The sequence below is a fragment of the Cynocephalus volans genome, chromosome 3 (genome assembly GCF_027409185.1).
Source record: "Cynocephalus volans isolate mCynVol1 chromosome 3, mCynVol1.pri, whole genome shotgun sequence".
Classification (NCBI taxonomy): Eukaryota; Metazoa; Chordata; class Mammalia; order Dermoptera; family Cynocephalidae; genus Cynocephalus; species Cynocephalus volans.
The window spans coordinates 26,519,792-26,543,069 of record NC_084462.1 but is presented as its reverse complement, the minus strand read 5'-3'; the positions used below and the strand labels follow the sequence as shown (position 1 = coordinate 26,543,069).

The 23,278-nt window shown below is 44.5% G+C and overlaps 1 protein-coding gene across 1 annotated transcript in view; it reads right to left on the bottom strand.

The window, feature by feature from the left end:
• Positions 1–4,709: 4,709 nt before the first annotated feature.
• PRKRIP1 (PRKR interacting protein 1) overlaps positions 4,710–23,278 on the bottom strand; it is a 25,063-nt gene continuing 6,494 nt past the window's right edge. The window contains exons 4-6 of the mRNA XM_063089835.1: positions 22,647–22,732; positions 21,506–21,573; positions 4,710–8,084 (exon numbers count right to left, since the gene is read on the bottom strand). Of these exons, the coding sequence (XP_062945905.1) occupies positions 7,987–8,084; positions 21,506–21,573; positions 22,647–22,732 (252 nt within the window). The 3' untranslated portion in view covers positions 4,710–7,986. The remainder of the gene's footprint in view (positions 8,085–21,505; positions 21,574–22,646; positions 22,733–23,278) is intronic.

The window sequence follows — 23,278 nt, the reverse complement described above, 5'->3', positions numbered from 1 at the left end:
AACTGAGCTAACTGGCCAGACCCATGACAGCACTCTGTTAAATGGAGATTTAACAATCAGAAAAGTATAGTGGGAGGGTTCCCTGAAGTGCACAGGTAGTTGAGTGGGAGTTACACAGAGGGGAGTTAGGTTCAGGTCAAGTGCACAAGGGCCAGCCATCCAGCCAGGATGTCCAAGCCGCAGTTTGGGCTGTTTCCTTAGTTGGTTGATCTTGGCAAGTCTCTTCCTCTCCTAAGGCATCAGCTACCCCATGTCTGAAAAAGACCAATTCTTTGAGGCACATACCACCTTCTAGTCCTGCTCATCAATGCTCAACCTCACTTGTTGAACTGTGATCCTTGCTTTCCTCTCGACCTCAGGTCTTACTATTGAGGATGGCCCCACGGTTGGTGTGGCCTGTGTGCCCAGTCCCTTGGCCCGCGGCCATTCACTCCTGTGGCCTAGCTCTTGTCATCACCCACAGCAGCTCCTCTGTGAAACCTTAAATTCAAATTCCCCACTTTCTGACCCTTTCTTTCTCACTCACTTTGTTACTGAAACCCTAAAGGTCCGTTTGCTCACTGCTCAGCAGCCAATCATTGAGAAACAAGCGTTGGTGTAAGGAAAGGTAGCCTTTGATCAGAAAGCCGGCAGCCTGGGGAAACGGTGGACTTATGTCTCAAAGACTATCCCCACTTTTCCCAGACTTGCCAAAGGGTATTATGGGGACAGGTGGTAGGGGGCTGATTCATGGTGACCATCCTCCATGAAGTCAAATCACAGATTCAGTTCCTACTAACCTCAAAAAATCTAGTTGGTAAGCTAGTAAAGAATGGCCACCTGGGTTAATAATTTCTTCTGTAATTATTCTGTGTACAGTGTGGGCATATGTCATTATGTTCTAGCAATCATGTGAACAAGAATCATATTCTAATGTCCAGCTGCAAGCCATGCAGTTCGAGTTACAAGAGTAAGAAAAAAAACCTTTTAAATTTAGAAGTTCAATAAAATTGAGTCAGTTCTGTTCATGCTCCTCTTCTTGACCTTACCCTCTGAGACCCACCTTCCTCCCTCTCAGCCTCTCTCCTCTTCACCTGATGCCTTCCGCCCACTCTCCTGCCACTGTCCCACCTTCTTTAACCTCCCGCCACCATGTTCCCTCGCTTCACAGCTGTCATCACTTCATTCCCTCCTCAGCCCCCCACAGGCCACTGACATGGTGCTGCTAAGCCCAAAGGACATTTCAGCTACCAGCCTTGCCTGGCATCAGGGACCCTTCCGTCTGTCAAGAAACGATCTCCTTCCTTAGCTCTGCGGACGCCACCTGTTTGTCCCCCCTGCTGTCTGTCCCCTTGATATGCCTGCTTCTCAGGGTCCTGCCTGGGTCCCCTCTCTTCCCTACACTCCTACCTGGCTAGTCCCACCCACTCCCATTGTTTCAGGCGCCACATGCAGCCTGGCGACTCCCAAGTCTCACCTCTAGCCTTGATCCCTCTTCCCAGCTTGGGAGACATCTCTGCAGTGCATGTCCCAAGGCCTGCAATTTCACCAGGCCCACAGCTGAATTTGCCGTTTTTCCCTCACGTCTCTGCTCCCCCTCCTGGGTTGCCTGTCTCAGGGAATGTTTCATCATCTACCCAGTTGGTGACACTATACACCTGGAGTTATCCTGGGCCCCTCTGCTCCCCATCAAGTTCTGTGAATTCTCCCTCCTAAATGTCTTTGGAATCCCCCTTTTCCCTATCCCCACCTGCATCTATACTAATTCAGGCCATTATCACCTCTGGTCTGCAACACTGCAAGAGCCTCCCACCTTCCAACCTATGAGTGAAAGATCCCCCTTGTGCCTCTCTGTCCCACCCCAGCCCCGCAAAGGTCCCTGTGCCATGGTTTAGAGGTCTTGGAAAGGCATCTTCTCCCTCCTCAGCTTACCTTCCTGGCACTCCTGTATTATGGAGCCACCGAGAATTCAGCTCAGTATCCTTCGCTCCTGGAGGCCTGGGCCACACGCCACACAGCACCCTGCACTACGCTCAATCAGACCTTGTTCCTCATCAGATCTGGGCTTGATGGCAAGACTTGTGTCTTGCTCACCGTCATCCCCAGTTCCTGGCACTGGGCTTTGGAATCCTTTGGATTTAGTTGGTGCTCAAAAAACATCTGCTACATTCTATGTAATAAGAAAACTGAAATTGGCCCCATAGGACTTGCTCTAGGTTAATTTCTAAGAGTGTTCTCTTTACCAAAATATATGTTAATATATGGTAATTGTAGCTCACTTCAGTCAAGTATGCCAAATAGTAAACATAAATTAACTTCCAAAGTGGAGGAGAAAACGTGCCAGTTTCCATGATGACTGCAAAGCAAATGGTCTCCACGCAGCTCTCCTGCTGTGTAGCCCTAGGGATTGGACTGAGTCATATTTCTATTTCCAAAGTCAGTAGAACATCATTCCTCTTACTCAGTTGAATAATTTTTGTTTTTTCCCCATAAAAGATAAATGTTGAAAACAAGCAAGTAAATTTAAAATACTAACAGTAATTAACATGCGTCAAACCAGTTTCTCAGGCATTGGTGGGGGCGGGGCGGGTCTGCAGTAGAATCTCCTGGGACACCCGTTTAATGCATATTTTGGACCTGAACCATGATGCACCAGAACCTCTGAGGGCATCCCCAGGGAATCTGGATCTCTCAGGCAGGATCCCCCACAGGTGCTGCTGCTCCACATGTGATCATCGCTTGGGCAGCCTCCAGCAAACGCCACCAGCTGCATGTGTCCACAGTTAAGTTCCTTCCACCAGAGAAGCAGCTTTTCAGGTGTGAAGAGCTACACTGTGTTCAGTCACTGGGATTTGCTCAGTCATGTAACTGACATCTACTGTGTCCCAAGTACTGTGCTGGCACAAGGGATGCAGCAAAGACTGGGACAAGCAAGACCCTATGCTCTCGGGTCTGAGTTTGGTTTGGGTTGTGGGGGCTGGAGTGGCAGAGTGCAGCCAAGTATGTGAATGGTAGGTGCTGTGGAAGAGAGTAAAACAGAACAGTGGTAGTGGGTGGATGAAAAGGCCTCTCTGAGGAGGGGACAGTCGAGCTGAGGCCATGGGGAGCAAGAGGGAGGGTGGCATGGGATGGGGGAGGAGAAAGAGGCTAGGGCCAGACACTAGGGCCTGGCAGCTCCTGTTTCATTCCAAAGTGTGAGGGAAGCCACTGGGGACTTAACACAGAGGGGTGACAAGATGTGATTTCTGTTTTTAAGGGGTCACTCTGGCTGCTGCGTGGAGAATGGATGCGGGGGGTGGGCATGAGTAGGAGGCCGTGGCATCCACCCAAGCTAGAGATGCTGTTGGTGTGGACTGGGAGGAGCATGCAGGCCCAGGAGCTGCTGATGGGGAGCTGAGGGGAGGGACAGGAAAAACAGGAACCAGGAGGGATGTTCTACTGACTTTGGAAACAGAAATATGATTCAGTCCAATTCCTAGGGCTACAAAGCAGGAGACTGCTTGAGCTCAAGCAACTGTGCCAATGGCAGCACAGTTTACCAAGGTGGGAAATAGAGGAAGAGGATGCTGGAGGGCCCTAGTTCAAGTTGTTCTTATACAAAGCTCAAGGTACCCATTAGACCTCCATGGGGAGATATTGAGCAGGCAGCTGGACATGAGTCTGGGGCTCCAAAGGGAAGCTGTAGCCACAAACTCAGAAGGCACTGGTGAAGATGATGGTTAAAGCCATGGGCTTAGTAAGGTCTCCTGGGGCCTGCATGTTAGAGGACAGAAGACGACGCTCTGAGTCTCCCCAGCACTGAAGTTTGAGCAGAGGACAAGCAAGCAAGGGAAAGGCAGAAAGCCAGCCAGGAGAGGCTCCTGTCAGGATTGCTAAGTCTGAAAAACTGTACAGAGGACACCCTGGGGCTGGATTTGGCAAGACCAGTAGGATCTCAGTGGGATGGAGGAAGAGTGGTGAGGAAGTGGAAGCAAAGGGGAACTCTGGGAATTGGGCTGAGAAGGGGGGGAGACAAAGGGGGGAGGGGGCATAGGAGACACCAGAGCATGTTTGTTGATGGGAGCAAGCCAGAGATCCAGGAGACTGGGCTGGTGACTGGTCAGCACTGCACCAGGAGAGAGGGCAGGGTGCACAGTCGGGGGCTGTGGGCCAGGAGGGGTGGACCTGAGGGCTTCTGCTTTCTCCAAGCTCCACGCAGTTATCCTTGGAGGAGAGGGAAAGGCCTGAGGGGAGAGGACATGTGAACTCCTTTTAGAAAGTGCAAGAGTCGGGCTGGCCCCGTGGCTCACTTGGGAGTGTGTGGTGCTGATAGCGCTGAGGCCGCAGGTTCGGATCCTATATAGGGATGGCCGGTGCGCTCACTGGCTGAGTGTGGTGCAGATGACACCGAGCCAAGGGTTGCGATCCTCTTACCTGTCAAAAAAAAAAAAAAAAAAAAGAAAAAAAGAAAAAAGGAAGTGCAAGAGTCTAAGGATAAGTAGCCAGTGCTGGGATCCTATATGACATCTATGCTCCTACATTCAATGCGGGACTGAAAGTATAGCTGCCTGATTCTCCAGGTGAGAAAAAAGTGCTGTTAGCACCATGGCAAAGAGCAATAAAGTACAATTTTTTGCTATAGGAAACATTGCTGTAATTCCAGGCTTGCTCATGCACGTTCACTGCCTAGGAACACATACATGAACAGAGTTGTTATTCACAGCAGTTATGTTCTATGTCACCATGAACACTGCATTAGCGAGTACTGAACCACTGCTTCTAGGGGAAACACAGGGTTAGTTCCTGTGAGCCTCTGTTCAGGACATTTTCAACAATTGATCAATACATAATCTCGTGTTTCTGTTTAAAGATGCCTTCTTTATATACATTTACATACATATATACACACACACACACACACACTTTTTTTTTTTTTTTTTTTGCTGGCCGGTACAGGGGCTGAACCCCAGACCTTGGTGTTATCAGCACCATGGTCTAACCGACTGAGCTAAATGGCCAGCTATTTAATATATATTGTTGATTCATCAACATTAGACTCATGGCCATCAGCACTATAACTCATGCCTGAATGAAGCTTATGTAATATATTTTCTCCACAAGGCACATCATAGCTTTCTTGCGCTTAGAAACACTAGTCAGGTCTGGCTGGGTCTAATTCTCAGTTGGTGCTGAGAACATTGCCAAGGTCCAGGGTTCGACTCCTGTACTAGCTAGCCATCAAAAAAATAAAAGAAACACTAGACAGCACTTCAGCACTATGCTTTGAGGGCCATTCTGAACAGCAAAATCACTAAAAAGCAAAAAAGGCAGAAAACCTGCCATTAAATATGACCATGAAAAGGAAACTTTGTAGTAGGAGCTGAAACAAGCAAGTGGAACATTGCCTTGTTTGACCTCAGCTGGGAACATATGTGTTGTCGGGCAACTCGTTTTTCAACACTCTATGCATGTCTGCCAAAGTCTGAAGGCACTGTATTGATCTGGGGTTACAAATAAGTTATACATACACATACCAATGCACCAGAGAGCTCATTAAAGGAGGGGCCTGCAGTCCACAGCCCTGGCACCAAAAGAGCAGCACCTGGGTACCCCTCCCTGCCAAGCTTGTGCTACACACAGCTTCTCCCCAGAGCAGCACACGGGTATGACGGATTCTGGAGACACGCTGGCTGGGTTCAGATCTCTCAGCTCTACTCCTTACTTGCTAGGTCTTCCGGACAAGTTTCCAGATCTCTCTGTTATAAATCTTGTTTGGTAAATCTTAAAAAATTTGGAAATCTAACTGAAAGGCAGAGTATTCTAATACAAATAACTCAGCCTGACAAAGGCTGTCCCAAGTGCTCAATACACGTTGAGTGTGTGAGTGAATGTATGAAAGCCTATGCTACCTGGTATATCAGAATTATCATACTTGAGGTCTTTTGAGACAACCTAGATATGTCATATACACCTCTGTGTTCAGCTCCAGACTTCTCCCCACCCATGAGCCACCAAGGGCATTACTTCATGATTCTCCCCTAATTGTGGCTTTTTTGGAGGAGGGGTTCTCAGTATCACCCATTCCTTTCTCAATGGCAACATGTTTGTTCCTCTTTTCCCCCAAAGACTGAGAAAGACTGATAATCATTCAACTCAGATGTTGATGATCCCTTAAAAATGGTCAGAAATTGCTACAGGACATGTTCTGCCTAAACATCATCTTCTGAAATCTAGAAAAGAGTAAAACATCAGCATCCAGCCTGGCAGCCCACTATGTGTTTAGTCCTTTGTCCACCCACCCAACACACATCTGCTGAGTGTCTCTCTCACTAAGCTCTGCCAAGCAAACGAGCAAAGGCAGGAAATACTTGCCACAGCTCTCTGTCTTATCAAAGGCAAGGTCAGGACTCAAACCCAAGCTCTGGCACCCTGAACAGACTCCAGTATGAGAGAATGCCCATGAAGTCCAGGCTGCAGATTCAAAACAGGAGTTGTGACACATTTGGGGAGATGGGAGAGGGGGAGATAAGGAAACTAACAGTTCAAAAATAGGAGAACTAAAAACAAAACACAAAACTAAGCAGCCAGTCCCTGACATAAGAGAAACACAGGTTTCAAAATGTATGGCCAGGGTGTGTGCTAATTTATTAGGGTTGGTTCTCCATTTCAGCTTCCTGGGGAAGAAAAATTCCTGTGACTTGAACCACTGAAGGTATCACAGATGTCACATGGCTCAGAGTGGGGCCAGGAAATCATAAGTAAAAGAAAAATGTTTCTTTGTTTCCCTTCACTCAAAACCCTTAATTTCCTTAATTCAACCAAAGTAAGAGGCACGAAATATACCTTAGGAACTTGGCATTGGAGAGAAATAATCCAAAAATTGAGTAAGGGCTCTAATTAGAAACCTTCTCTGTTGACCCTGCTCGCCCAAAAGTACCCAAGGTCAAAGGCTGACCTTGGCTAACTCCCACGCTGCCTGGCACAGGGTCCAGTTCGGGGCAGTACATGGAAGTTGGTTTAGGAATGCATTCACCCAAGGACACAGTGGGAGTTCTGGTCGCCTCCTCTCTGACCCCAGCTCCTATGTGACCCAGGAGGAAAGCCCTGAGGGCTTCGGTCCCTGAGAGTTCCACCTGCCTGTCCAATCTCTTTTGGTCCCTTTTTGGCTTAGATCCCCTTTGGTCTCAGGATAAAAGTGCAGCCTTTGGCCAATACACACCCCCCGGTTTGGCTAGGATTCCCCAGTTCCTCCACCCTGGTTCAGCCCAACCTGGATTCTTGACCTGTTCATTCTTCTAGTCACCAGTTGTTTCCCTAACAGTTCTTTCCACACATCAAGCTCCTTTCTTGTGGCCCAGCCTGCCTGGTTAAGTCCCTGACACCTTCCTTCACACATGCCCGGGGTTTCCTGATACACATTTGCACACTGGGCACTGCGGGGTATCTGCACTCTGTCGAAGGCAGTGGAGGTCAGGGGCAAGCACCACAGGTCAGCCCCAGGACCAAAGCCACTTCCTTCAGTGAGTCCGGGAACAGGTCCAAGTAATAGGACCTGTTGAATCTTGAGGCCCCATCTCTATTGTGTCATTTCACAGCCCTCCCTACAGCTTCTGTAATTAATGTTTCACATGTCTGAACAAAACCTTAAGGCTTTCTGTTCTTTACTAAATAAATTTTCCCTTTACAGAAACCAGCCCAAAATTCATCACTGTTCGAATATGTGAGAACAGGCACCAGCAGCAGAAAGCCAAGCACCCTTTCCCTTTTAGCAGGAACATGGATGAACTCTGCTATGCAGTGCCCTCGAGTGTCCAAGAGACAGTCTCTCTGTCCCTCAGGCTCCAAGTCCCACTGACAGGCAGGACTGCGAGCAGCTCAAGAGGGGCTCCCATTTGCTGTCTACCCAGGCAGTCCTGGGAGGGAGCCGGCTGAAACAGAGCTTCCTTTCCCTTCTGGGCACAATGAGGGTTTTCTGAGGCCCTGGTCACAGAGTGACCAGGCTCTAGGCGGCTGCTGTCGCAAACGCTGTCATCGTCCCATGATAAAGCTGGGCTCCTCTTCCTCCTCCTCTGTTCCAGACGCCTCCTCAGAGCTGCTGGACTGTTGCTCTTGAGACTCACTGGATCCTGTAACCACACGATATGTGGATTATAGACACACAAATTCGCTCAGAGAGTCAAGGGTACTTTAAAAAAGAAGAGCAGAGAGAAAATTAGGAACTACTTGTTTTTGGCCAGCACAGCAAGGAGCCTGAGGCAGTCCTCAAGCCTACCAGTCCCCAACGTGTTCCTTGGGAAGTACAGATAGGCCACAGAATTAATCTACCACTGCCTTCATGGGTATACCTCATCCTTCCCAAAAGATCCAGTAGCACACACTGGAGCCTGACACCCCATAAATCAGGCCATACTGCCTTTCATATGGCTCCCACCACCTTGGCAGGACAACTTCCCCACCCAGCTCTAACATTTATTGCTAAGGCTGACAACGTCCCTGCTGAAGTCTCAAGTTTTCACTGCAGTCCATAAAAGGATGTTCAAACACTGTAGAAGAGGGCTTTGCCCATGACAAATATGCCAGCTTCCTGGCTTCTCCCAAACACAGGCCCAGAAACCCTCCCTCCTGACACCCCATGTGCAGCTCTTGAGTTTCCAGCCCTTTCCTTGTAACTACTGCCCGTGCCACAGTGCAGTTGAGCTGGCCGAAAGCAGAGCACAAAGACAACCTGTTCCCAACTCTTCCTCCTCCTCCTCTTCACAGGGGCAGGGGACTGGGTGGGAGATGGAAAGAGCCAAAGTCAGAGACCACGAAGCAGTGGTGGCCCTCCAGCTTAGGCCCTCAAGGTAGCTGCCTGCAGGCACAGGGGCCTCACCAACTCATGACCCAGTGAGCTCTCCTGGGCCAACTAATGGCTCCCCATCATGAATGTGCGGGACTCACCCAAGCAACCCCACACCCACACCCACAACACACTGGAGCTTTGCTACTGCTGACACACAGGGTCAGACAAGGAGCTCCCAGGTGGGTGGCCTTGGGTGCCTACAGCACAGCACAGCCTCACATTCACTTCCACACCCTAGGGTGGGACACCAGAAAGAGCGTTCACAGCAACAGGATGAAATCACTGGTAAGATTTAATTTAATTAATTTGGGGTATCCCTTCTTCTCCTCAACCTCATGCCAAACAGAACAAGCAGTTTCAAAAGTTCAAATGATGAGGATATTTTAATAGCTAAAGTTCTTGGCACTTACTATATCCCAGGAACTGTGCTAAGTCCTCACATATATTGCTTTGTTTAACTTTTTTTTTTTGATGGGTAAGGGGATCGCAACCCTCGGTGCAGTGTGGTCTGCACCACGCTCAGCCATTGAGCACACCGGCCAGCCCTATATAGGATCTGAACCCTGAGCCTCGGCGATACCAGCGCTGCACTCTCCCGAGTGAGCCATGGGCCAGCCCTGCTTTGTTTAATTCTAACAACAGTCTGTGAGGTAAGTACCAATGCTGCATATCCATTTTTCAGATGAAGAAAACAAGGCTCAGAGAATTTAAGTAATTTGCTGCTCAAGATCTCCTATTCAGTAAGACAGTGAGCCAGGATTCAGACCCAGATGATCTGACTCTTTAGGCTTCTGCCTACCTTGCCTGCAGACACAGCATAAGGAAGCTGAGGCAAAGGAAAATGAGGTGGAGCCAGGAGCGAGGCAAGCACACAAAATGCATTCTATGGACAGACTGAGTAAAAGACTAGAGATGGATGGAAAACCCAGCCCTGAGCTCCCTGGACTTGCAGGGCAGGGCTTGCTCCACTCTTGCATGTGGTGGCATGCATGGGAAAGGGCGATATTTCTATGGCACATGGGGCAACTGGACAGGCTGCTCACAGCCACGGGCAACAGGAGCCTAAGGATACATGATGATTAAATGTAATGTAGTGTCCTGGACTGGATTCTGGCATAGTAAAGGGCATTAGGTGAAAACTAAGGAAACTCAAATAAGGTATGGACTTTAGCTAAGAAATGTATTAATATTGGTTCATTAATTGTGACATATTAACTTAAGATGTTAAACAGTAGAGGAAACTGGGTATATAAGAACTTTCTGTACTATCCAGACCGTGGGAAACTAAGGAAGGTGTCAATAAAGCTCTGCTGATCCCACCCCTCTGGCAGGACCTGAGATAACAGCAAAGACAGGAGGAGAAACCAGACACTAGGCAAGACCTTCCACCTGGCTCCTTGCACAGAGTCCCCAAAGCTCACACCCCCCTCCCTCCTGCTTTTCATTTCCCACATTCCATTCCTTCAGCCCCCTCTTTAAAAGCCCTTCAGTAAATTTGAGTCTTGGAGATGGCTTTAATCTGTCCTTTCTCCTTCAGGTTTACCGGAGAGACAAGTTAACTTCATATCTCTCCTCAGGTCACCGGTATTCCTGAATAAGTGCTGACTTCCTTTTTACCAACATTTGACTTTTGAGTGGTTTGTTTCTGAAAGGGGGAAGGCAGCCAGACCTGTGGAACTTTTCTGTAAATCTAAAACCATTCTAAAATGAGAAGTTTATTTTGGAAAAAGATGGAACTGACCTACCGCTGAATAGATAAGCACATTATGTGATTTAGCAGGTTCTACAACCCTGTGGGACAAAACCCTATGGGACATGGTGGAGAGAAAGGCTAGCTCTGCAGGTTGGGAGTGGGAGGAGATCAGTAGTGGCTTTTCAAAGAGAGGAAACATTGCAAGAGGAAGGTGAAGGAGGAATAGAAGTTCTCCAAGCAGATGAGAAGCCAGGCAGCATGAAAAAGAAAAATGCACAGCAGCCTGTGCAGCTAGGCTGAAAGACAGGTGTAAGCATGGCCACAGCAGAGGGCAAATGGAAGGGAGAGGCCAAAACAAAGTGGTGGAGGGGCAGGAAGAGCCAAACCATGAGGGCCAGGAATGCCAGGGCTGCTGACCAGATTCAGGCAGGATCACCTCCGGGTTAAGGGCAGGCCCTGCCATCCGCTCCCTCTGAAGCTCTACAGGTGCCTCACCCCTCAGTGCCTAAGGTCTGTTGTTTATAAAATGGGGATAACACCACTGATAACTCATGGGGCTGCTGTGAGGATTCTGTTAGTTAATACTGCAAAGCACTGAAAACTAGGGGTACATCATAAATGTTCAATCAATGTTAAGCTATTGTTATTATACAAGCAGAAGAATGAACGGCAATCCAATCAGTTTAATAAAAGAGCTTGGAAGCTGTGTGCAGGTGGGTGGCATGGGGGTAGGGGGTGGGAAAAGAGTGAAGGCTGCTACCATGGTCTAGCAGGTCTACATTGATATTTTTGTAAGGTTTTTTACTAAATCCCCAATAAGATCTTGACTTCCTCTGACATGCGGAAGAGTATTTTTTAAAAACCAGTGCTGGCAAAGATATGGTAAAAGCATTCACTGTTGCATGCTGTTGATGGTAGTAAAAATTGGTCCTATTCCCTTGGAAAGTAACTAGCAATACATTTCAAGAGCATGAGTTCATTTTATACTCTGTGATCTAGTAATTCCCACTGTTGGAAATTTATCTTAATCTACACTCCCCAGAAAGGGAGAAGGGAGACAAATACATGATATTCACGGAAGTGTCTTCTACGGAAGACAAAAACTGGAATCAATTTAGAGTCTAATAAAAGGAGAAGGGCTAGGTATATTATGGCATGTCAATTGCTCTCATATTATCAGTCACTGAAAAAATTATGAAGGAATGGAAATGTTTATGATGTTAAATAAAATAAGCAAAATGGAGAACTTCCCACAATATGATTACAACTACATACAAATGATGTGCATATGGAGACTAAAAGAAAATGAATAGAGAGGAAGGTGATCTAGTTGTATGATATTTGAGCTTTCTCCATGATTTCCTTCCACTACTCTTACACTATTGTTTACACAATATTTTAAAATCCAGGAACCTGAGAATGTATTCACAGATTTTAGGCACACTGGGTAAAATGCCACCGTAGGTACTGAGTAGTGATAGCACCCTCAGAGCTGCAGAGGAGTAGGTGACAGGCTGGAATTTGATCCCAGGTACCAACACAAACCCGGGAGGTGATCTTGCTCGAAACCAAGTCAGCAGCCCCTGGCATTCCTGGTCCACACTGAATGCAACTGAAGTAGATACTAGCTTTTTTGTTTTCTTAACCAGATGAATGAACAGACTAGAAGAAAATCCTTGTATTATGGAATTGTAAGGAAATGGGAAAATACTTGTGATAGTGTTATGTGATTGTAGTGCACTGAATCATGTCCTCCAAAACTCACTGAAACTTGAATTGTGTCCAAGTTTTATGTATTACAAACTTAGCCCCCACTGTGACTGTTAAGAGGTTGGGAAATCCTATTATGGTCATTGAAAGGTGGAGCCTTGAAGAGGTGATTGGATTGTAGAACCATGCCGTAGTGAATGGATTAAAAATGGTGATCAGGGACATGGTTTTGAGGGATTTAAAAGAAGAGAAAGGAGAGTCTGTCTCTCTCTTGCTCTCTCTGCTCTGCCATTTTCGTGATGTGATATCCTGCCATCAATGTCACCACCACCAAGACATTCACCAGCAGTCTTCCTGGATTTTGGACTTCCTAGCCTCAGAAACAGTAAGCAATAAATTTCGTTTTCTTTATAAATCATCCAGTTCCATGTATTTTGTTTTAAGCAACAGAAATGGACTAATACAGTGATAAAATGAGGACAACTATAAATATGGCATTTATATAAATAAGGTTTACATATGAAAAAACTAAAATCAAAGAAATGATATTAAAATGTTATTATTTTGGGCCGGCCTGTGGCTCACTCGGGAGAGTGCGGTGCTGATAACACCAAGGCCACAGGTTCGGATCCCATATAGGGATGGCCGGTTTGCTCACTGGCTGAGCGTGGTGCTGACAACACCAAGTCAAGGGTTAAGATCCCCTTACCGGTCATCTTTAAAAAAATTAATAAATAAAATGTTATTATTTTTAGTAAGAATTAGTTACCTTTTTTTATTTTGCTCTTTTCTGCCTATTCTAAAAAAAATTTTTTATATACACCATTCCTTTTTTCCCCTTTTCTTAAAAATTTTAATTTATCATATACAATGTAGTTGATTTTCATGTCCCTTTACTAATTCCTCCTTTTCCTCCCTCCCTCTTCCCCTCCCCCCACTCTAAAAATTTCTAAAATGACCATATTAGTACCTTTATCCCAAAAGACACAAAGGATATAGATAGTTTTCCAACATAGTATGCTTAAGAATTTTGGCTTTGAAATAAACAGTTCAATCCAAAACATACTGAGAGTCTTCCAGACACCAGATACCTGTCTCTAGATCAGTACAGGTTGAGTATCCCTTACCTAAAATGCTTGGGACCAGATATGTTCTGAATTTCAGATTTTCTCAGATTTTGGAATATTTGCAGATTAACCTGGTTAAGCATCCCTAATCCAAAAATCCGAAATCCAAAATGCTCCTTTGAGCATCATGTCAGCACTCAAAAGTTTTTGATTTTGGAGCATTTTGAATTTCAGATTTTCAGATTAGGGATGCTCAACCTGTACTTGTCAGTTGGGAGCAATTCTGTCCCCCTCCCCCACTAGGGAATATTTGGCACTGTCTGGAAACATCTTTTATTGCCAATGACTGGGAAGAAGGTAGGTGCTACTGACATCTAAGTAGAAGCTGGGACTCTGTTAAACGTCCTGTAATAAACAGGTATAGCCCCTCATGACAAAGAATTATCCAGCCCAAAACGTTGATAATGCTGGGGTTGAGAAACTGCTCTAGATATGCCTAGTAACAAATCATCTGATGTCACCTGGATTTCCTTGGTAGGCAGGACTATGTTAGGATAACTAACACCAGTGTTAGAATACATCATTTTGGGAGTTCAAGGTTTCATAACAATCCAAATGGACTTAATGCCATCCAGTGGTGTCATTCAGACACGCGTTCCACACTGCCGGGCATCTTCACTGAGTTACTGGACCAGCATAAAAACAAGTGTGGATATTTCCTCTCCAACAACAGAACGGAACAGAACTCCTAGCCAACTGCCCTTACTGCTTTTCGGAAGAGCCAAAAAAGCTTGAGTGATTTACTTCTAAGTCCATCAAGAACCCAGCAGCAAACTGAAGCCACTTTGTGGCACAACTGAGCACTACCACATTAATTTCTAGTCATTTCAACTGGGCAACCAGAAAATCTTATTTACTCTTTCACAAAATGAAACAGGAAAGGATATTGAGAAGGCAAGGTCAAAGGAATACAAACCATTTTTATCATAGTTATCCCAATAACACTCTCTATTCTGCTCATTTGGTATGAAGCATGTATAACCACACAGTACTTGTCATTTAAAAATATGTACAGGTGCCAACTTCACGATTCAGCGTAAGAGCAGGGCCCACGTGCTATAACAACAATTTTCAAATTTGTTTGACTGCAGCCCAAACCCACACAGAAACTGAGAGAAAATTTCACAAAACAATACTTATTTAGAGGGTGATGTGCCGTGACATTTTCTAGTCTATTTTATTCGTGTTTTACTGTATCATATCAAACACACTTTATAGCCTTGGATAAATGAATGAAAACTGCGTGATCGCATGCACCTAATGTCTAAAAGGGGTTAGAAAGAGGAATTTAAGAAACCCCAGCTCTTTCTTGGCTATAATACTAAATGCATAGGCAACAAAAGAAAAAACAGACAAAATGGACTTTATGAAAATTAATAAATTTTATACATCAAAAGACAATATCAACAGAGTAAAAAGACAATGCACAGAATGGGAGAAAATACTTGCAAATATATTTCTGATAAGAGGCTAATATCCAGAAAATAGGGAACTCCTAAAACTCAACAACAAAAAAACCTGATTCAAAAAGGGCAAAGAACAGACATTTCTCCAGAGAAGATATACAAATGGCAAATAAGATATGAAAAGATGCTCAGTATCACTAATAATTAGGGAAATGAAAATCAAAACTACAGTGCAATACCACCTCACACCCATCAGGATAGCTACTATGAAAAAACAGAATATAACAAGTGTTGGTGAGGACGTGGAGAAATTGGAAGCCTTGTGCACAGTTGGTAGGAATGTAAGATGGTTCAGTCATCACGGAAAACAGTATGGCAGTTTCTCAGTTCCAGCAATCCCACTTCTGGGTATATGCCCAAAAGAACTAAAAAAGCAGGGTCTCGAAGAGATATTTGTATACCATGTTCATGGCAGCATTATTCACAATAGCCAAAAGGTGGAAGCAACCCACATGTCCACAGAAGAATGAATGAGTAAGCAAAATGTGGTCTATACATATAATGGAATATTATTCAGCCTTAAAAAGGAAGGAAGTTCTGACTGAATACAATGTGGATGAATCTTGAGGACATTACGCTAAGTGAAATAAGTCAGTCACAAAAAGACAAGTACTACTCTAGGTACCATTTAGAGTAGTCAAATTCATAGAGACAGAGTAGAATGGTGGCTGCCAGGGTCTCGGGGAGGGATGATGGGGAGTTGTTGATGAGTCCAGAGTTTCAGTTTGGGAAGATGAAAAAGTCCTGTAGATGATGGTGGTATTGGAAGCACAACACTTTGAATGTACTTTATGCCACTGAACTGTACACTTAAAAAAATGGTTAAGATGATAAATTTTATGTTATGCATATTATGACAATATAAAAATTGGGGGTGGTATGGAAGAACTCTCAGCTATGTGATGTTGTCAGTTGTCCCCTTCCATTCTAGAACTGAATAAAGAGTAATTTGTGATTCCAGATAGCCAATTCAGGTTCATTAAGAACAAAGTCACAGCAAACAGACCTCAGTTTCTTGTTCTGAAAGGTTTCTTAGGTTTGCTTGTGAGGAAAACTCCCAAAATATAGTATATCTTAATGACAAGTCATTTGACAAAATCATCAAATTGCAGAATTTCAGATCTAAAAAGAGCTTATCATTTTACAAGCTAAAAAAAGAAACAAAAAAAACAAAAAAAACCCCACTCAAACAGGAGAAGCCAGATACTTGAGGTCACAGAGTGGGCCACAGTGAGAGCTAAAAACTATTCAGCGACCTCAAATTACTTCTTAGATCTCCTACAACATCGCTGTGGGTGAGATGAAGGAAGTAATGAGTCTGGTTGACTCTAAGCTGTCCACAGAGTTTTGGTGCACAAGCCAATGGCAGTCTAGAGGGAGATCTCTAGTGGATGCTGGAGGCTCTGTCCTTGGCCCAGCCTGGCTCAATGCTTTCACCAGTGACAAAGGAGGCATATTAATCAAACCTGCACATGACAACACAGGAAAGATATGGTAACATGCTGCACTCCAGAATCAAAATTCAAAATCTGGAAACCTGAATTGATAGAACCAATGATACGAAGATGAGATGCAAAAGAATTCAATGTAAAGTCCTGTATTTGGATTCAAAAACCAATCAGAGAGGGTTCTACATAAGATGGAGCAAACACACTTGATCCCATCTTCCCCACTGAATACACCTACAGAAACTGGACCGAATACCTGGACTCTGAAAAGCAGATTAGGGAAGAAGACCAGAATACAATGTGTCACTGAACAGCAGTGAATTTCCTGTTGTTTTTTCCGCCTCCATCATTCTCCAGCCTGGACTCAGGGTGACCCAAAACCGAGAAGTGGAGATTGGGCACAGACAGAGAGAACTACAGGACAGACCCTCTAGTTCTGGTTTGAGGAGTGAGAAAGGGGGCTCCTAATGCTCACAGGGAGGCAATATCTTGTGTTTCCCTTCTTTTCTCCATTCTCTCATACCTTAGCTCCCAGGCAATCCCACTGGGGTCACGGTGGCAGCAGCGACTGGGGTGGCAATGGGGGCTTGCAAGTACCTAAAACTTTGAAGGTGAGGAACCTTTCTTTCCAATCAGAGGCACTGTGGTCTCATAGACTTGGGCAAAGCCTGTTGGTTTTCTTCTCTCTGTCCTCCTACTGCTGGACCCCAGATGCAGGGGCAGCTGCAAGAAGTATGTAGCAGAGTGGGTAACTAAAGCCCCAGCTTTCTGGAGGAAGGTCTGAAAAGGGGAGCCTCAGGAAACCAGAAAGTACAGGGGAGATAATGGAGAGGGAGGAGATTGGAAGAGACACCATGAAGTTCTTTATGAACTTCTGGGCTCAGCCTGACAGCACAGGCATGGATCTGGCCCTAATCGTCATGTCAAACACTTTGAGAACTGAACTCAAAGAACTACACCCAGACTGGCCACTGGGTGGCACATGCAGGACACACCTGGAGAGCACAGCAAATGCTTTGAAAACTGATCTGACATTGGAACCACAACCCATAGAAGGCTGGTCAGACAGAACCTGTGCTCTGAACATAAAAGTTGATTGCCCACTGGAACAAATATCACCAAGACCCAAAGCCTCATGACACAATACTTAAAATGTCCAGGATACAAAAGAAAATTACTCGGTATATGAAGAACCCGGAAAATCTCAACTTGCATGGGAAAAGACAAACCACAAATGCCAATGCCGAGATGATCCAGATGCTGGAATTATCAAACACTTTAAAGCAGCTATTTAAGAATTTTTTCAGGAAGTGAGGGTGAACACTCTTGAAATGAATGGAAAGATAGAAAACTGCATCAAAGAAACAGAAGGTACAAAGGAGAATAGAATGGAAATTTTAAAACTTTTTTGAAAACACAATAATTGAAATAAAAAACTATTATTATTCACTGATAAGGGCTGGCTGGATAGCTCAATCAGCGGTTCAGATCCCAGTAGTGGCCAGTGCAGAATGAATGAATGAATGAATAAAAATAAACTCACTGGATGGATCAATAGCAGAATGGAGATGACATGGGAAAGAGATGGCTTGAAATAAGATCAATAGGAATTATCCAATATGAACAGAGACAAAAAGACTGGAAAAAATATTACCAAATTTGACAAAATGCATATGCTTACAGATTCAAGAAGCTCAGTAAACTCCAAACAGGATAAATTCAAGGAAATCCATGCACAGACACATCATAATCAAACTGCTGCAATCTAAAAACACAGAAATCTTGAAAGCAGCCAGAAAAAAACAATGACAGAACAATTCAAATCACTACAGATTTCTCATCAGGCACCCTGGAGACGAGAAGGAAACAGAAGAACATTTCTGAAGTGCTAAAAGAAAGGAACTGGCAACCCAGAATTCTTTATCCAGTGAAAATGCCCTTTAGGAACGAAAGTGAAATAAAGATAACCTCATGGGAAGAAAAGCTAAGAAAATTCATAGCTAGCAGATCTGTTCTAAATGAATGACTAAAGGAAGTTCCTCAGACATCAGGGAAATGATACTAGAGGGAAGCTTGGAACATTGGGAACGGAGAAGAGCAACAGAAAGAGCAGAAACAGTAAATATTTGGTTAATATTCTAGACTATTCTCCTTGATATCTCTGAAATACATTTGATGCTTGAAAACAAAAATAATAGCATTATCTGATAAAGTCTCAATATATGTAGATGTAGTACATAAGACAACTATAATATCAAGGGTAAAGGAACTTATGTGGTAGAAAGCTTCTACATTCCAGTGGTGAAACCCTGCTTCTAAGTAGACTGTGAAAGTAGTATGTGCATAGTAACCTCAAGACCAACCAGGGATACAGTTGAAAACGTGATAAATAAATGAAAATGCAATGATAAGAAATGTTCAAAAAATCCAAATAAGGCAGGAAAGGGGAAACAGAAACAACAAAAAAGGAGAGAACAACAAAAACAAATAAAATGATAGCCCTAAATCCAAATATATCAATAAAAAGACAGAGACTTTTAGAATAAATTAAAAAACATGACCCAAATATTTGATGCACAGGAGACATTCTTCAAATGTAATGATATAGGTAGGTTAAAATTTAAAGTGATGGAACCACTTCTGAAATGGCAGAGGAAGGACCTCTAAAAATGTGCTCCTCCATAAAAGCAACAAGAACACCGGCAAAACAAACTTTTCCAGAACGCTGGAAATGCTCCTTGGATTGTTCAAGAAAAATGCCTGAACCTCAGTGATAAGAACAGTATGCTCTGTGGCGTTTTAACTTGCCTATTCCCTTCTTCCTCTCCCCGCCTCTGAGATAGCCCTGAAGACTGAGAGCCTCATGACCACAGTATCTGAAAACCAGAGCCACTGGAGGAGGCACAGTGGGGTGGGAGCTCCTCCCAAGTTCCCTCCCCAGAGCAGTGTCCATATGTGACCTGTCTGGTAGCTCCCTGGAAACTTCCTCTCACAAGGCTTCTCTTCAGTTGACCTGACTCAGAGTTCACTAAGCATGAACAACTTTTTCCCCAGGGTGTTTGTCAAAAACAATCAGTGGCAACTGTTTAACATTTCGGCTGCCCAAGGCAGCAAACAGTTAAAGCAAACAACAAACTGACCAAAAAGCTTCAGAGCAAAAGCTGAGACTCTAGAAGGCCACATGTATATGCAAAGCTGTGGACATGGCCAAGAAAGACTTGCAAAAGCCCTAATTTCTCACCTCTGCTGTCCTGAGTCTACGTGTAAGGTGGAAACAAAGGCCAAGGCAAACTATAAATTGCCTGCTAGGGTGTTGAAGGGCTGCTCCAACATATATACACACAGAACTCCTTGGCAAGGACTGGAAGACTTACTGGTTCAAGGCATTTAAGGAAATCTCTAATCTTCAGTTGACCACTAACTAAGCTAGCCAAGCAGAGACTCAGTGGCCATACATAGCAAAGAATACAGACTTAACAGAATGAGTCCAGGAAAGTCACTCAACACACACATAGCAACAATGAAAACTACAGGCAGCAAAAACAACAGTTTCTGAGGAGTGTGGGTCAAATTACCCAGAGCCAAGCAGACCTTTCTATTTCCTAACATCCTAGTATCATAGGTCCAAGCTACAATAGCCCCTCAACGGAATGTGAGACTCATTTTTATGCCCAATTCTTTCACTTGGGCCAAGTACGTCCATGTTCTCCTGGGGAAGGGGTGGGCACGAAAAGTGATGAGATGGTTTATTTGAGGGTTGAGGTCCTAGCAGTCACATTTTAGCAGTTTCAAATAATTTCTTCTAGCAAAGTGTGAAGAACAGCCTAAAACCATATACCATGTGTCACATAGTACATTTACAACTCATAAGGAAGCTGGTCCTAGAAGGGGCCAATTATATTCAATATGCCAGTGAAAGTCAGACCTTGCCCTAAGACCAAAAACCACAACTGACCACTCAGGAACCCAGCCTTAGTCAATCAGAAAATAGCCATTGATTCAGTAGTGTGGTAGAGAGTCGTCATTTTTGGTCTCTTAGCATCACTGGCCCTTTCCAGCTGGGGACATTTTCCCCCTTATTCTCAGACTATGAGCTCATGAGGATGACACCCCTAGCCTTGTAAGGGGGTCAGAGGTAGGCAGGACTGGCAGCATGGTGGGATGCTGACCAAAATCCAACCCCCCAATTCTTATTAACAGAACCTCAATTCTGTCTAGGGCAGCAATGAACCCAGAAACGAAGCACAATACGTTGTTATTTTTTGTGGGGGGGTGGGGGCTGGCCAGTATGGAGATCCGAATCCTTGACCTTGGTGTCACAACATCACACTCTAACCAGCTGAGCTAGCTGGCCAGCCTTGGATCACGATAGGTTAAAGTTAGTAATGACGATCTGTTTTCTATTCATCTAGGCTGATGGCAGCTAGGGATGGCAAAGTGACCTAGTATATAAGGTGACGTCTGCTGGGCACTTCTGGGGGGCCTTTTGCTCTCCAGTTAAAAAAGGACAGACCAGACAAGTACCACCTCCCTCCCCGTTCTTCGTGCTTTGAATACAGGTATGATGCCAGGAGCTGAGGCAGCCATCTCCCACTCTCAGGGTAAAGGCCAAAAGAACTGCAGGGACGCTGGGCCTGACACTGCTGAGGTCTGAATTACACCAGGCTGCCACCTACCACCACATTTCTTGTCAGGTAAAAAAAAACGAACTCTGCTTGTCTAAGCACTGTTCATTGAATTTTCTATTTTTTGCAGCCAAAGCATTCTTAACTGACTTGGCAAGTGATTCGATCAGATCCAAAGAAACACAAAAAGACTTGCTAAGAACACTGGGACATACTCTCAATCTTTACTCCCGGACAAGAATGAGGCAGGATGCAGACTCCAGAGCAGCTTTAGGCACCTCGCAACTGAAAGGGGGATGTGAGCCTGCCTGAAAACTGGAGGCTAGGGGATGGAGGGGGAGACAACATCAATAACCAGTAATGTCATTAGGCTCCCTTAGCAGCCATACCTAAAGGGAAGTCTGACCTTGAATTAATGTGAGCCAGTATCTTTTTTTTTTTTTTTTTGCTTAAGCCAGTTTGGCTTTTTGACACTTGCAATTAAACAAGTCCTAACTTATATAAACATGGTGTCATTTCTTCAATGGCCAGCCAACCAGCCCCAAATTCTAAACCCCTCAGTGTTTCTTGATAGTCCAGCCATTGTGATCAACACTGAGAGAAAGGCTACAACCAAGAAAAGCAGGCACCACTCACCTTCCTTTTGTTTCTTCTGTTCAAGTTTCATCTTCTTTGCTAACAATTTCTTCTCTTTTAACTTCTGGCTACAAATGTAAAACACATACACTGATCCCTTAACTATCTTATTATATATTTTAGAAAATACAAGTAAACACCTACTTATGACATCTTTAAAAACCTTACAACAATGCAAACATTACAATATCGAAATAAAAGAAACACTTTCTCATGATTTTGTCACTCCAACATTATCAACACTATCAGGTTGTTTTCACTATGAATCAAGATCAAATCCTGGGGAGTCCGGAGGTGGTTAAAGCAATCTCAGAAATATTGGAGATGCTTTTTCATATTTAGGGACTGTTTTGAGAATTCTGCTCAACTCTAAAAGTTGAGGGACATTTATTTAAAACACACTCGCACGCTCGCACACACAGCCTCTATAACTAGGTAGTCACTTGGGGAGGTCATAGGCCCTAATTTAAGGAGCAAGCTAAAATGGCAGGTTTGGTTACAGCACTTTGTTAAACCTAATATTAAAATACAGGTTTAAAATAACAGTTAGCTCACTTAGAAGAGCATGGTGCCAATAACATCAAGGTCACAGGTTCAGATTCCCATACTGGCTAGCCATCAGAAAAAAAAAGAGGAAATGGGTGTTAACTTTTTCAAGGGTTCAGATCCCCATACTGGCCCAGCTGCCAGAATAACTAACTAAATAAATAGACAGATAAATAAAATACAAGAGGGGGCTAGCTGGTTAGCTCTGTTGGTTAGAGCAAGGTGTTATAACACCAAGGTCAAGGGTTTGGATTCCTATACCAGCCAGCTGCCAAAAAACCAAACAAAACAGGAGGAAGGGGACACAGAAATCTACGTGATCAAAGTCCTAATTGCTAAGTTCTAGAGAATCTACAACAAGCTGGGGGTAGCTTGTTACAAACTTGCTGTAAGGGACTTGCCCTTTTTCTCAGGTACATATTGGAAGAAAAGTCATCCTTTGCTGGGCTCTCCACCATAGGTCGTTAACACCCACAACCTCTACAGGTCATACAGGTAAACTTTTGACTGCAAGGACTTGGCTCATTCAACCATCCACTTTCACATTCCTGCATTTCAGTCTCACTACAGTTATAGGATGCCACGGTGCTCTTACCGCTTTTTCCGACGCTTTGCAGTCTGCTCCTCTGCAGCGATTTTATTCTTTTCCAGTCTCTTTTGAAACTCTGCATCCAATTTTTGCTGCAAAAAACCCCACATCATTTAGACACACTCTGGTCTGGGGAGACTGTAGGAGCTTTCACTTTGGCTGGGTATGAGAGTTCTAGAAGTCACAAAATTGGGGATGCTATGGACACCATCCAGGTCCCCAGGGCCACTTGAACTTTACAAGGTTGCCCCACAGGTAGGGCAGGTAATCAAAATATGGCTCTCTAATGGTGAAGTAACTCTTTCAGTTCACTGAGATACCACTCACATGTGACAAAATATAAAAGAGAAAATGTGAGAGGGAGCGCACAGGGTACTCCTTGAGGGCAGAGGCAGCTGACTGTCTGCTGAGTCAGGGCCTAGGTCACTGATTGAAGCTTATCAGATGCAATGGCCAGAGGGTCAAAACCATGGAATTGTCAAGTACTAACCCACCTACAGTTATCTAATGACTGATTCTAAAGCAGCATAACACATACCATCTGCTGCCATCACCTGCTACTAAATACCTGCCTCCCACGTATTATGTATGTATTGTATTATTTCTTTCCAGCAGTTCTGTTTCCAAGCCTCAATTTC